This window comes from Labrus bergylta, chromosome 18 (assembly GCF_963930695.1).
Source record: "Labrus bergylta chromosome 18, fLabBer1.1, whole genome shotgun sequence".
NCBI lineage: Eukaryota > Metazoa > Chordata > Actinopteri > Labriformes > Labridae > Labrus > Labrus bergylta.
Genome location: NC_089212.1, coordinates 9,029,978 through 9,045,974, shown reverse-complemented (window position 1 = coordinate 9,045,974; position 15,997 = coordinate 9,029,978). Strand labels below are relative to the sequence as shown.

Below are 15,997 nucleotides of genomic sequence, written 5' to 3'. Positions count from 1 at the left end.
GAGTAAAGAGCGCTCCCTGATGTTCGGTGACTTCCTGCTCCTCTCTAACTCCTCCTCCTCGCTGGTGTACCTGCGCATGTGGGATCAGAGCCCTCGCTACCTGGCGGCGTTTAACTGGGCCGAGGAGTCGGCGATGCTACAGCTGAGTGGCGTGATGCTGCCCCTGCAGGCTTCCGTCACCATTAGCACCAACAACAGCGCGCTGCCCACAGACAGCAGCGTGGACCCCAGGAACCTGTGGCTCGGCCCCGGACAGGGTACGCTCCTCAGGTTTCCCTACACGGGGTAGAGATTAGATTAAAGATCTGTTTGCAGCTGTTTGTTGTTTGTGAACACGATGACTGAAGCTTCACTCAGACGTCTCATGAGTGTTCGCGGAGACACTTTGAACAAATGTTTAAAATAAAGAGAAAGAAACATCAGGGATGACGTGTGGCAGAAACACGGTCTGATGGAGCTTCAGTCGGTCGATCTGGTTCATAAATGTTTCGTCATGTTTTAAGATGTTAAATTTAAACGATAAATAAATGTGACACAGCCGTTCTCTCTGTGGAAACAAATAAACAGTTCATTGCATTTAAAGTTCAAATCTGTTTTCATGATTTTATTAAACTTCATTCTCTGAAACATTGGAAAATATCTGATGTTAAAATGAAACATTACGCTTCAGATTGGCTTCAGAGATTATTTTAACCTTTCCCGTTTGATTTCAAAAGTAAAAAAAAACTTAACATTTAATCGTTAAAACTTATTGAGACTTTGGTAAAGTTTCAGCATTTCAGGGACTAGTTAACAACCCCTCCCCCGCCTACAACGGCCCGACAGATTACCATCATGAACTAAAAATCTGTTGCTGCTGTTTACACGACAATAATAAGACAATTCACTCTCAAGCAATGTACAGAAGTCCTGTTTGAAATCCTAGATGGCTCGTCCTCTGGGGAGCAGGAAGGACAAGAAGATGCTGTTGGGATGTCTCACTCAGTCGAGTTTTCTGAGGACCATTATTTCCCTCAGATTTTCAGAGATCTGACCCCACAGAACGTGTTTTTAATCTTGTTTCACGGATTGAAACGTGTGAATTAAAGAACTCTCTATTTGTCTCTTTGTGGTAATGACACTTCTAATTTTTTATTTAATTATTAAAAATGTTCATTTCATTTGTGATTCTCTGGAGTTGAATCTTTTATGATTCAGAGTCGTCTCTTGATTCCCTCACCTGAGTACCTGAGCTCATTAAACATTCAAACTGGAGCTCGATCAGTGCATCCCTCCTCTTATAGAAAAGCTGAATCGACAGCGGGACGACGTAGAACAACATCCATCTGTCACAGAAAACCAGCGCTCTTTATGCTCCTCCTGTGAGACGCTCACAGCGGACAAGTTAAAGATGTTTCATCCTGTAGGAGCTCGGGGACGCTGCTGCTCATGAATAACACACGAGCCCTCAGGTGGAAGACAGGTAATCAGAGTCTGCTGGTTTCATAATTCAGATTTTACATCTATTTTTTTTACAGCTGATCATAAAGCTCCAGCATGAATCAGAACCAGGAGCATGAAACTCTTTCTGTAATGACAGGTTGCAGGGAACTGGCAGCAACAACTTCAACAACTCTGTAGCTAGTCCCCGATTTCAACAACAAGTCGCACTACCTTAGCAGCAACTGGTCTTGTTTTTAATTACCAGAAAGAGCAGGCGAATTCCTGCACACTGTCTAAATTGCACAAATACGTTGTTGCCTTAGGAGAGCAAAGGTTCCTTTAAAAGCTTTGGACCAAAACTCTGCAACTGTAGTCCCCAGACCCCTGCAGAATCTAATCCTCACAACTCTGTCACCTTCACACACTCGTTTTCAGATGTTTCTCTTTAAGCTCCTCTCGACCTCAGACTGTTCCTCTGACTCACTGCATCCTCAGTAACATAAAGATAGAGGACATAAAGGAGCAGTCCAACATCCAGCCGTCACACATAGCCTAGCTTAGCATAAAGACTGGCAGCAGGGGGAAACTGCTATCATGGATTCATGCCAGGAGGGAAACACACCTCTTCTGTATCTCGGGTCGTCCTGAAGTCTCCGTGCATTATTAACGAGGGACAGATTTCTGCTCCATTAATAAAACATACAGATGTTGACTTTAGTGATGGTATCTGCTCGACTCTGCACTCACTCTCTTTTTAGAACAGAAACATTGAATTTCTTACGCTGACTCCCCCCAGACGAGAGGTCATAACAGTGTCAGGGTTCTACAGAAAGCTGCATCTTTACATCTTTAGACATTGAAGTCTGAAACAATCAGAGGAGCAGAGAGTCAGGATGTGATCTCGTTTAGTTTAGTTTAGTGTTTTGATTACTTCCTGTTTTATTATGTCAGTTTCCTTCCTTGTGTGTCTTTCTCTTATCACAATATTTCAGAGTTTAGTCTTTAGTGTTTCCTGTTTTATTTTGTAGTTTTGTTTCCTGCCTTTTTCATCGCCTGTTTTGGAAACCGCCTACTAAAATGTTGGTGGTTATTTTGCAGTAGGCCCAGCTAAGCTGATTTCTGGTCTTCACTGAATAAGATTACTTTCCAATAAAGGCTAAAAGCACATGTATAATTTTAAAATGGTAAAATTCTCCTCTTCAATACAAGAGAGAGACGCTTCGATGGGAGTATGAAATATGCGTCCATGAATGCATTACACACCACCACCCAAAAGGAGGCAGCAGAGAGACATGCCCCATGAACTGAGACATAAAGAGTGAGACATGCAGCGTCACTGGATCAGAGCAGCAGACCAGATGTGCATGAGTCAGCAGTTTTAAAGTTTTAAAGTTTGTCTCTGCAGAGTTTAGTAAACGTACGTATGTAAGTACGAGGGCATACTGCGTTGTTTGTTGAGTATGTTCAGTAAAATAGCTAAAACAATCGCAATGCTAATTCTGTTAGCATGTTAATGGCATTTTCAGGTACATGTTAGCATCAGGCTTAAACTGAAATACATCCTGGTCTATCTGAGAGGAATTGTGCCCCTCCCAACCCCCCCCGCCCAGAGAACAATGCACCAACCGCCACAAACCAACCACACACCTCAGAAACACATGGAAGGTGTTCTGAAGTAATCCCAAATTACATCAGCCATTTTTCTATTTAAGTTGTTTGTAAAAAGAGTATTCATGTTCTCTGTAATCATCTCTTTGTTTCCTACGTGTTTTTTCTCCGGAGATTTTCTCCATGTGACGGTAATTAAAGCCGGCTGAGTTGCTCTGTTTTTATCTGCTGGAAGAAGAAATAATATAAGTGTGTGTGTGTGTGTGTGTGTGTGTGTGTGTGTGTGTGTGTGTGTGTGTGCGTGTGTGTTTATGTGTGTGTGTGTGTGTGTTGAATGAATACTGAATGAACATCAGCTGCTTTAGAGGGGATTTCACATCCCATCAGTGTGAACACCAGCTCAGGTTCATGTTGGAGCGCAGAGTGTTTAAAGAGGCAGCGATCCAGCAGACATGAGACTGAGAGTTAAATTAAAGCTGCATTTGTTTAAAACACTCTGAGACTCAACCATAGACTGTAAATATGTGTGACATCGCCCGTTCCTGCAGGGGGCGCTGGAGTCCCATCAATGGTGGTCTCCATGCTGGAAACGCTGTCTCAGTCTAACTTTCAGTCAACCTAACGACAGGCTGAGAGCTGGAGCTGAGACGGGTTTGAAGCCTCCTGATAAACCGTTACACTGCGCCCGCCTGTCAATCATGTCAGCTACACGCCTTATCGTGAATAACTCTTATTCTTCATCAAATCAAAACTGATGAGTCATCAAAACATTCACCCCCCGTACAGTGTGTGCTGATCGAGACATGAGCTAATCAGAACTATTTGGTTTTTTGAACCAGGCTGTAAACATGTTAATCTCTGCTGTAAAAAACAGGCTTTTTAGAATGGGTGTGTATGTGACTTCCTGTGCTTCTGCAGCCAGCCTCTAGTGGACACCGGAGATTGATGCTTGAGCATAACCAAAGACTCCCCCTGCAGTTCAGTGTCAGAATAACACATAAATACAACCACAGTGTAATGAAGGGTGTACATGTTGGCTCCAACAAAGTGGTTGCCGAATAATGTATTGTTGCACCACACTGGGATATATTCATGTTAACTGTCAACGGGTAAATGTGGTTGGCTGTGAAATAAAAAATGAATTCAACAAGCAACCTCATGCAACAATTTGATTTCAATTATGTCTAAAAAGTATGACAACAAAATGTCCTTCCGTGTTACAAAATAATCTCTGAAACATCCTGACTTTTTTAAGAAGGCAAAGCTATAAATTGACAAAATGAAAGTCCTTTAGTGTTTGCATTAAAAAAGTAATTTACCAGAAAAAAATTGTTGCTTCACAACGAAAGAAAAAATGTCTAATGTAATGCAAACATTTATTTCTGTTTTTTAAACGTTCAGACATCTTTTCTTTTTGTCTTTTCTGACAAACACGGTGAGTCAGAGTGACGGAGGCGAGCTGAACAAACAAAGAGACGCTTTGGCTTCATCTTCATCACTGAGGAGGAGGAGGACACCATGGGAGGATGAGGAAGAGGAGGAAGAAGTGATAGAGAAGAAAACGCTCACATGATGAAGGAACAAGGAGGAGAACATTCAAAATTGCAGAACGAGTTTCAGATGGTAAGGAGGAGGAGGAGGAGGAGGAGGAGGAGGAGGAGGAGGGAATGATGCAAGGCAGATGTGGAGGAGGTTAGGAAGAAGTGTGGAGGAAAAAAGATGACAAGGAGTAGGAGAGGGAGAAGAAGATGTTAAGCAGAATGAGGAGGAGGTAAGAGAGACAAAAATTCAGATTTGGAAGAGAAAGAGGAGGATGAGGTGGGTTAAAGGGGGAAATGGAGGTGGAGGAGGACAAAAATGAAAATGGAAAGGACAAAAATTATGACATGTAGCAAGAGGAGGTGGAACTTGAACAGCAAAATATAACACGACTGAGATGAAGGTGGCTACAAGCGAGAAAATATTTAACTGAAGGAGGAGAAAGGAATAGTATGATGGAGGAGCCTTCTGTCCATACTCTGAGTTCATTTCCATCTTGTTCCTGCACATTTTCTGGAAGCTTACAGACACAAACCTAATGCTGCAATACCACCGGATATCGAGGGGGCAGTGTCGAGCAGTGTCGCCAACAGTTCAAGACAAACCAGCAAAACACAACAAAGAATAATATATTTGAAAATGTTGAAACTTTTAGAGTAAAGATTGTGTGAGTGTGTTATGAACTATGAACATATACAGTATATGCTATTAGCTCGCCCAAGAACACGGACAGAAGATGACAACAGAAGAGCTGGGCGGAGAGCGGACAGGAACCACGTCCTCTTGTGGATGCATTGTTTGAAGGCCAACCCAACGTAAACAATGTTTGGAGATTAGTGGTCATTATATCATTTAAAACAAACTTGTCTATTTTCAAACGTAGCCTTCAGAGGAGGCGTAAACATGGATGCAGCGAGGAGTCTCTCCTGCCAACACAGGACTTCAGCTGACATCTGACAGTGAATGAAGTCACCTTTCAGGAGGCTGATGATGTCATTAGGAGGTTGACAAACATTTTGATTGGCTCTGATAAACTTGCTGTGTAATGAGCTCCCAGCAGGAGACATCAGAACAGTTTGATTTATCTTTGATTTCCTGCAGTGCTGAAGAAACTCTCAGATTAAAGAAGTGAAACGTCAGATTGAAACAGACGAGATGTGCCTTTAATCTGCCTCACTGTGTACACACACAGATTCTCAGGGTGATGTTTTTCCATTGTCATAGATGTTTTCAGCAGCTGACTTAATGATTGCAGCAATAGTTTCCTGGAGAGTTGACCAACTAGTGAGAGTTGTCTGTGTGCAGAGATGCTGACTGTTGATTCTGACGTGTTCTCCTCTTTCACAAGTCCCTCTAGACCATAAACAAGCCGACATTTGCACGCGGCTAATCTGTGCTGTTGGCAAACTTCACAATGGAAACAAAAAACATCAAGCAGGGCGGTGGCTGTGACATCAGCAAAACTGTGCAGGAAGGGGGATCAGACAGCAAAGCGTTTCTCTAACAGACTTTTATCAGCTTCCACAGACTAATGTTGTTAAGCAATTGATGTGAAAGCAACAAAAATATAAGTCCAAGACTCTGTTTTTTAATTTTCAAAAATTGCAGGCAACGGTTCGGTACAGAAAAGTTGCCAATGATTTGGGAATTGAGTCAGTGTGCAGGGGTTTGCCTCCCATTTTTAAGGATTCAATCTGCAAGATTAATTCTTCACGTCTGATTTTTAGTTTAATGGAAAAGAAAACTGCGATTCGGAAATCTTTAAATGTTTGACATGTTTGCAACAAAGTGGCCTCACTTTTATTAACAGTATCCTGTAATAGAAGTGGATATTCTTTAATTTGTCCGGAAATAACCAGAACGAGGGAAAAGACAGGAAGTAGGAATAGTTCACAGGCTTTTTACACACTTTCAAAATAAGTCCACTTTTTAAAAATATCACTTTAAAGTTCAATGGTCCCAACTCAGTCAAAATATCAAAAAGTCCTTTTTTAAAATGTCACCACAATGACCAAATCAGAGGTCCCCATAGTGTTATAAGAACTATCTCACAGTGTGTGTGCTGACTCTAAAATCCCATTTTAAATGTTATCCATGTCCTGTTGATTTAAAACTAAATAAATTGGTCATGAGGCTGAGGAATTACAAACCAAATGAATAATAAAAGTTACACCACATTGAGACAGCAACTCATTAAATAAAAAAATAAACTTGAGACAAATTATGATACAGTAAATATTATTATACATTTATTTGTATAGAACTTTGTAAAGTTCTATACAAATAAAGTGTACAGTTTCTGTAATGAAAAAGTGTCAAGCTTCACAACTTTCATAAAATCCCCACAAAATCAAAATAAAGTATTTTTTGAAAATGTCCCCACAATGGTGAAGTCAACGGTTCCCTTAGTGTCATTAAGACAAACACACTGTGTGTGTGACTACAGAACCCCCTTTAGAGATCTTTTTGTGTTTCTCTGTTTCTAGAGCTCTTTTTTTTCAGCTGAATGTTTTGTAACACTTGTCTTCAGTTGCCTTTCTGTGCCCCGTCCCTCCCTACACGTCTTCTTCTTTACGTCCTCCAGTCGTCCTGCGGCGCCGTGTCCTTGGTAGACTCAGAGAGCATCTGTTTGGCTCAGACTAATTGCCCCATCCTTGTCCTCTTTAGGGACCATCCGGAGCTCCATTAAAGAGGAGAATGCTCCTCACAGACGCATTATTCTGAAAATACTCGCAGGTTAACGCACACACACACACTTTGTCTTCTTCTGCCAGACGTTCTCCTCCATTAAAAATCCTCCCAGACTCACCTGAGGACGTCTTAAATCTTTAATGAGCCGGCGTCTTCACTGAACACGTCCCGTTGGTTCTGAGATATCGGTCCATGTAAAATGCTGCTGCCAGCCAAAAAAACACAGGTCTGATTTTATACACTGAAAAACTACAATACATTAAAATCTATGTTTCATTTCAGATATAGCACACCTGATTTATATTTACACAATAATAATATTGATAAATAAAGAGACAGAGGTGATTTTACTTCTGATTTGCCTTTTGAGCCTAAGAATAGATTGTATTTTAAATGTTTCTTCTGAATCCTCCAACTGATAAGGGTTATCATTCTTCAATTAATCAAGTACTACCATCATTTAGCTGTGGCTCAGATGGTAGAGTCGGTCGTCTCTCAACCTGAAAATCTATCCCCAGCTCCTGCAGCCACATGTCGATGTGCCCTGGGCAAGACACTAAATCCCAAGTTGCTCCCGTTGCTTCATCGGTGGTGTGTGAATGTGTATGAATGGATGAGTTAATACTGATGGACTCTGTACTCAGCAGCCTCTACCATCAGTGTGTGAATGTGTAGGTGTGACCTGCGGTCAATAAAGTTTAGAAAAAGCTAAAAGAAACATTAAGACATATTATCCCCCTTTTCCACCTTTTCAAACAGTCCCCCTGTGGTCTAAATGAAACATCTGTGCTGTGCTTTGGTCAAAATATAACATGAATCAAGCACCAGAGGAGGTTTGTGACCCTGTATAAACCAGCTCTCTCAGAACGCTCCATTTTGGTGTGTGTGTTTTTTTAAATGCAACGAGGACCCCCCCCACCCCCCGAGTTTTCCCCATAGACATCACTCCTTCGCTAGAGAGAATGAATGAATGAATTAATGGTGGACCTACGCAAAAGTTTTGCTCTAGGCTGGGGGTGGAGTCCATGGGTGGAGATATCAGGGGAGAGGAGGGGATTTTTTTTTTTTACCAGAATCCCACTGTGACATCACAAGGACAGCATTGTGTTTGAATTTGAAACAGAGCATTGTGTGCTCAGATGCTCTGTGTTGTAAGACTTATGCAGACCACAAACAAAAGACTGGATGAGTTTATTACACATGTTGTCGGTCAGTAGACATGCAGGTTACCCAAATATATGTCCAACAACACTGTACAAGAGGTTTTTTCATAACATGTCCCCTTTAAGACCAAGAAGAAGATTTTTAGTTGTAGTTTTACTTGAAAGTGTATGTTTTTATTAATGTAATGAATATTTCTTATTCTTTGAGGTATGTAGTGTTTTAAAGAATAAATTAAAACTGAATGTATTAAAAGTATGAAATATTAAAAACCCCACGATGTCCTTATACCACCCATGCAGGGATGAGCAGTTTCCCTGAGTGCGTGTAGAGAACTGTGAGCATTAATGCAGGAGCAGAGGAGCCGGAGTGAAGCTGGATCATCTCTTTAGTGGTCGTATTGATTAATGTTTGGAGCCTCCGGCTGTTTGAGCAGTCTCCCAGACTGAGCACGCTGCAGGAAACTCTGTTATTAATGTGAGCGTTCAGTGCGGAGGGATGAGCAGGGGAGGGGGAGGGGGAGTTAGTTCTGGTATTTTGCAGTTGATAATTTGTGAGTTTAGAGGTTTTGTCCAACATTTGCTCAATGTCAGTGTTGTGTGTTTGGAGAACGACAGGTTCATGATGGTTCAATGTGTTTTAAATCTTTTTATTTTAATAATCGTAGAATCGTAAATTTTAAAAAGCTTTCATAAAAACTACATCCATTTCAAAAGACAGGTGTGCAGGAGAGGAATAAATCCAGTCTGCAATGTTTGATCATTACAAACTAGAACATACCCGTTATCGGGAGCTTAGGAATTCTATTTTTGTTGCTGTGGTATCAAACAGGTATCAATAAAGTTTGAGTTTTATTAGTCTCATATCGAAATGTAAAATTCTGGTGCCATGAAAACCATACTGAGGTGTGACCAGGATTGCCTTAAAAGGGAGACAAACACCCCCCTACTGAGAATGAATTGATAATTAAAGATATTTAAAGTTTGTGCTTCATGTTTGTTTAAGAGCTGCTCTCCATCAGAGCACTAAACATTAAAGAGATAAGGAATTGTTCACTGTGTTTGTGTGTGTGTAATATCCCATGACAATTTAATATTAAATATGAAAAAAGGCAAAGCTAAAGGGCAAAGGTCAGCAGTAAGCTGAAAAGCTAAACACAAAACACTTTGGATGAAACACTTTCTTGTTCTGCGTGTAAAAGGTAGAAATGTGTTTTTCATGTTTACATGTGCGTGCAGAAATCTGCTTTAAAAAATGGGAACATTAAAATGAATAAAATCACATTCAGACAGGAAACAAAACAACACATTTACATAGAAACACAATCTGCAGGACAGAGCCAGCAGGCAGGTATCCTGTGATACTTTAAACCACACGAAGCTGAGAGTGAATCCTGAACACGTACTCCTAAACTCCATGACATGTTAGAGACGCGTTTAATTAAACTCTCACACGTCTTGGGTCAAATATTTTGAAGTAAGCGATCAAACCTGTTTAATTAGTTTTCTGACCCACTATACCCCCGCTCAGCACAACACGTGTTACAAAGAATGAGGCAATACCCGCCCCGGCTAATAGCTTTTTATTTGCACACACATATTCAAACCTTTAAAAAATATATGCCACCACAAGCTGGTCAGTAAAGGTTTCCTCCTGAGCAGCACATTTAAGTTGGTTGTCAGCGGCGTAGCTAAAGTAGCAGTTTGTAACAGTTCTACTTAGGGCCGGGGCGATATGGACCAAAACTCATATCTCGATATTGTTTAGCTGAATGGCGATACTCGATATATATCAATATGTATCTTATTAAAAGTGAAAACACATGGAAAAATAAACAACCTGTTTGTGAATTTAAAAAGTAATATTATAAAATAAAAATGTTCCTTAAATACAATAAAAGAGAGAGAGGAGGAGCAGGATTAAGAGGGACAGACAGTCAGTCATCATCATTGAGATGAGAAAAAGGTGACCTGGCACCTCTACAACATTATTTGAATGCAACTTAAACTATATCCATATTAACGATATTGTCTTACCCTATATCTTGTTTGAAAATATATCGATATATCTTAAAAACTCAATATATTTCCCAGCCCTAGTTCTACTTCCTGTTTGTACCCACCGTTTGTGTTTGCTTGTTTTAATATGTCTGTGTATGTCGGCATTTAGGCTGTGGGCAACTTAAAATGGACACTTGCAGTGTGCAAAATGCTGAAAATGCCTTGTCTTGTGCATCTGGAAGTCAGTTGTAACTGGAGCTCTTTGAAAAACGTGGACTCCCGTTCGGCAGGACTGCTAGCATAATAAGCTATGCTAGCTAAGCAACAGCCGCAACCCCGAGATTGATGGGCACATTATCAGACGAATTAGTGTTGAACTTTGACCCCCCTTGCATTGGTGATGCTTTTCTATTGGTTAAAACAGAAACAGCCCATTGTATTGGTTTGTTACATACCTGGAAAGGAACCATTCAAAACCGGGTCCTACGACTGTTTAAAGATATTTATGGGGACTCAGGGGGTCAAACCGAGATGTATGATATTCACCGACATGGCCTTAAATGTTATTGACCATACGCTAATGAACAAGGTGTGAGACAAAGACGATGACCTTAAATCACATAACTAGGAGAATTATATACTCTTTCACTCAAATTCGTTTCTTCATTGACTCGATAATGAGCTCTGGATGTCTCCACTAGTCTCTGAAACTCAGACGGAGTGAGACATCTTCTCTGTGTTCCCGCCTCACCCAGGAGACCCGGGAAAAAAGGACATCACACACGTGCGCAGTGGGGGCTCGCGCTGTCATTTTCAAGCGCGCGCGTGCCGCCTACAGGCTCTTCTTGTCTCGTGAGAGAGGTTTTTTTTTTTCATGGTCAGAAACCAGGCGCTCGTGAAGGTTCGCGCGGCAGATTCCGCGTAACATCAAGAGAGACGCATTTATTTACATTGAGACCGGAACACAGCGTTTGTACCTGTCAGAATAAAAGCCTAAAATCTGGACCAACATTAAACAACTAACTTTGGAAAACTGGTGTAAAATAATAAACTTCATTTGAAATGTTTAGAATAACTGATAAGAATTGTTAATAAATAAAGAAACATGACAACAATTAAACATTAGATTTTTTTTGTCTAAAAAATATACCGGTATTTAAACTTTAAACAGAAGAATTAAAATGTTTTACGGTGTTGAAAACGAAACATTATAATTAGCTTTGACAAAGTTCGTACTCAATATAATTAATTATCCCTGTTTGAGTGTTTGTCTGTTGATTTTGTTTGGATTTATTTCAGTTGTCACATGAAAACAACCAAAATAAGAGGTATGACATAAAAAATATATTTTAAAATACAAAAGAAATAAATAAGTCATGAGGCAAAACTAAGCATAAATAGTTCAAACTGATTTTTTTAAACAGGAATGAAAAGTTACAAAAATAAAACAGAATCAAGAAAGATTCATTATTTAATAAAAAATATATATTTAATATATTATCAATCAATCACTCTTTACTAGCATAGGCCTAAACGCAAACCTTATAATTACTCAATAAAGACTTTAATATTTAATGAGTTAGTCAGTTTTATTTTATGCTGTAAATAGTTTACTTTCAACGTAACAGAACCTCTAGGATAATGAAGGTCGTTTTTTTATAGGCTATATTTTATTTAAAGGAGAAATAAGAGCGTGACTCCCGACATGTCGATTCCTTCACAGTAAAGAAACATTTTAAAAATGTGGAAATTATGAGAAAAAAAATAAGAGAAAGTCTAAAGAAGTCACTTTGCCTTTTAATTCAAATCCACAGTTTGCTCTTTATTTCATTTCTCCATTTATGTTATATTTTTCATTCTTTTTTTTGTTCAGTACAAAACACAGTTTTCTTTTGGACTTAGACGTTGATTAAACTGAACAATCCTTCTCAGTCTGTTTTTATCAAAATTAAGTTGGTGAATTTTATTTTGAAAAGGTCTTCCCGGAAGTCACTCCATGTCCACTCCATAACTTGTTGAACATTACCGCTCGGTTCGCTTAGTGACGTCTCTCACGGTTCGCTCTGTGACGTCTCTCACCGGTGAAATCCACCGAGGAGTCGGCTGGCCTGACCGCTTCTCTGTCTTCTTCTTCGCCGGAGCTCAGAGCGACATCAAGGCATCAAGGAAGCCCGACTGTCGTCTCTCCTGCCCGGCCTGACAGGCCGCGACGAGCCGCTGACAGCAAGGACAGGACACCGAGCGGGCACCGCTTCTCCTCAGAGGATGATGGATGTCACCCCTGTACCGACCAACGGACACGGAGCCCGGTGGACACGGCGGAGGGGCAGCGGGGACTTCTGAACATCCTACCGGTCGTAGGGAAACGGGCGACGGAAGCTTTTCCTTGAATTTGAATCTTTTTCCTGCAATGTCACCACCAAGGAGACGCGGCTGAGCCACCTGCTCCTCTGACCGCGTCAACTCTTCCGCACGGTTAAACGTTAGCTCCGGTATGAGCAGAACCGGACCTGCCTGACACATCTGACCGGGGAGAGGGGGTGGTAGCAGGGGGCTGGTGGGGACACGTTTGGATTTTTGGATGAGAACCGGTCACCGGGCCGGATTCCGTGCGGAGGGACGCCGGCCGGAGCGGAGGAGGGAGGAGCGGCAGCAGCGGCTGCGGGCAACCGAACGGACGACCTCATCCCCGGGGGGAGAGAAGCAGCGCGGCGGCCACAGGAGGATGTAAAGATGGGTTTAGTTTTCGGTCTCCTGTGGCTGTTTACCGGCTTCCTGCAGGGCGTGCACGGACAGGGCGTGTATGGTAAGGACGTCACTAACGTACAAGTAACATGTTGTGTTTTTACAAATATTTATACGCGGACAATCACGGCTGCATCACCGCACGAGCAGCGTGCAGCCCGGAACACCACCCACACCGAGTGACCTTGTGAGGGATTTAGAGAGAGAGAGAGAGAGTGTGTGTGTGTGTGTGTGTGTGTGTGTGTGTGTGTGTGTGTGTGTGTGTGTGTGTGTGTGTGTGTGTGTGTGTGTGTGTGTGTGTGTGTGTGTGTGTGTGTGTGTGTGTGTGTTGCTCACTCAGTCATGTCACATTCATGCCCGGCCTGAAGGCACAACAGGTAGGCTGCTGCACACCAACACACTGCTGTGAGGCAGAGGCTGCTGAACATGAGTGTCCCGGTAATGTTCCTGCAGCAGTGTGTGTGTGAACTGGCTGTGATGTTCAGGGTGCCATCATCACGTTTCCTGTGTAGCAGGGCTGCAGGTGTGTTCAGGGTCTGTGGGACATGCTGGTTGTGCAGGGCTGTGTGTTTTAATGAGCTCACACTGACCTTTGTTTCTCTGACATTATGCTGATTTATTCCTGTTGTTACTGTAGCCGTCACTATAATTCCTGTGGGCTGTGAAATGAACGGGCCTGTTTGTTTTTATGCTCTTTCAGAGAGCGCTGGCGTGATTCTGAGGCTGCTTTGGGGGGGGATTTTAAATTTAAATACAGAACACATGATCTGTGATATCCAGGACAGAGAGCCCAGTAAAGGTCCACTCTCTTTCTTCTCCTTGGCTTGTTTCTGGAACTTTCAGCTGCACGCCTTCGTCTTCATCAGCAGAGGTGAAATCACGAGATCAGAGTGTGAAATGCTGAAGTCCTGATTAAAACAGGTCAAGCTCGAGCTGCTGATGAAATCCATGAGATGAAGCTGAATGAATGTCTCATGTGCACGTTAAGATTACATTAATGAATTCCAACGCTCAAAGTTCTTCTTTTATTTCTCATCCTGTGACGACACCAGAGTCGTCTCGATTCAAGATGTTTAAACTTCGATACGATTAAAGTGAAATCATTTGAAGCCTGTGTGGTATCATGGCAACCAAAAAAGAGGTTGAAGACCCCCCCCCCACTAATGGGTCTTGTTTTTAATGATCAAGAATTGCAGACAAAGTTGTGCACGCTGTCTAAACGTTGCCAGCGCCCGGGCGTCTGATACTGATAGCACAGTGATGATACTTTTTAAAGCTCTGATGGCGGACTGATATCTGGGCGCTGGCTGGATGTTAAATTCATAAGCTGTACTTCTCACTGTGGCGAGGAGATGTGTTGGCAGCATCAGGTGTTCCTCACTTTGTCACCGCTCCCCGTCTGCTGTCACAGTGAACCCTCGTTGAGCCGTGGACTTCCTGTCGTTCATTTTTCCCTCGTGGTCTCTTAAAAGGTCACAGACGCCCGTGAACTGATGAAGTGTCTTCAAAAAAGTGAGATTCAGTCGTTGGGTTCGGCTGTACGGCCCGTATAGCGATCCCAGTGTTAAGAAGCCGAAGATGCTGATAGCGTGAATACTCTCATTTTAAACCCGCCTGGCGACATGGCGGGGTATCCCGTGTGACAGCAGCAGCGTCTCCTGTATGTCTACATGTTACACGCAGAGACTCCGCCTACTACAGACTACTATTGAATGTAGCAGACTGTGTTGGACAGCAGTCTGACCTCTGACCTCCAGTCGGTGGTTACCCTGCAGTACACCAGGCCCGGCTAAGCTGCTTTCTGGTCTTGGAATGAGGAAGTAAACAACCGCCCAGCAGAAGTTAAACGGCGCTCCAGCGTGGCGTCCACTGACAGTCTGAGAAAAGCTGACAAGAGATTCATTCAGATTTTCATGATTTAGAGAATCAACAAAGATATCTGGTGGTCTCTTCGTGTTTTGGTGGTTTGTGATTATTTCCTCTGTTACGATTGGACGCTGCTGTCCGTCATTTTGACCTCTGACCTGTCACTTTGCATTGTGGGAAACAGTACGCGAGGAAGACTGGTCTGATGCAGACTGTAGATTTTTACAGAATCAGGACGACATGCGGGTATTTTGGACCAATCAGTACGGACCACTCATAGTAGACGGTTTAGAAAACAGCACGTCGGTCAGTTCTGTGACCACTGGAGGTGACATCACACTGACCTTTATCATTTGTCAGTCATCGAAGTCAACACATGGCAAGTTCTCAAAAACATCGTCATCCACATGAAAAGACAGAAACGCACTGTTACGGCTGACATGAGCACGCCAAGTCAACAACCACGCTTTTCTTTTGCAATGACTATTTCATTTCTAAAAGTTGTCCCACCAACCTGAAGCCTGACCGGGTCTCGTCCATGCACCCATGGTGTGTGGTGGTGGGAGCAGCAGTGACCTCCGTCGTCCAATCAGGCGTCTCCGCTCGTCAACATAGCGGGAGTGTAACTGTGTGTGTATGTGTGTGCGTGTAAAAAGTCCAGTTAGCATCGTTAGCACCAGCGCCAGTTTGGTTACGTCTGCCATCGCACTAATCTCATGGAAACAAAAGAGAATGCGTCGCATGATGACGTCTACACAGAAACACCTGAAACAGAGTTTCTGAACATCTTCACCCTGGAAAACAGCGTTTGTATACGCACAGAGAAAGCCACGTTTTCTAAAAGACCCGTCTACGTGTGGACGAGGCCTCAGAATTGTCGACACACTGCACAAACAGTTTGGTAACATTTCCTTTCCAACATGTCGCTGATGTCTTCCTGCAGTTCAGACGGTTCTCTCTTTGGT

The 15,997-nt window shown here is 42.3% G+C and overlaps 2 protein-coding genes across 2 annotated transcripts in view; both read left to right on the top strand.

The window, feature by feature from the left end:
• Window positions 1–589, top strand: part of slc3a2b (solute carrier family 3 member 2b) — an 8,452-nt gene extending 7,863 nt beyond the window's left edge. The window contains exon 8 of the mRNA XM_020653745.2: window positions 1–589. This exon is cut by the window's left edge and continues 59 nt beyond it. Coding sequence (XP_020509401.2) covers window positions 1–289 — 289 coding nt within the window. The 3' untranslated portion in view covers window positions 290–589.
• An 11,933-nt stretch (window positions 590–12,522) lies between these two features.
• The window catches only part of mdga2a (MAM domain containing glycosylphosphatidylinositol anchor 2a), a 76,087-nt gene continuing 72,612 nt past the window's right edge, over window positions 12,523–15,997 (top strand). Inside the window, exon 1 of the mRNA XM_065966198.1 lies at window positions 12,523–13,227. Within this exon, the coding sequence (XP_065822270.1) occupies window positions 13,155–13,227 (73 nt within the window). The 5' untranslated portion in view covers window positions 12,523–13,154. The remainder of the gene's footprint in view (window positions 13,228–15,997) is intronic.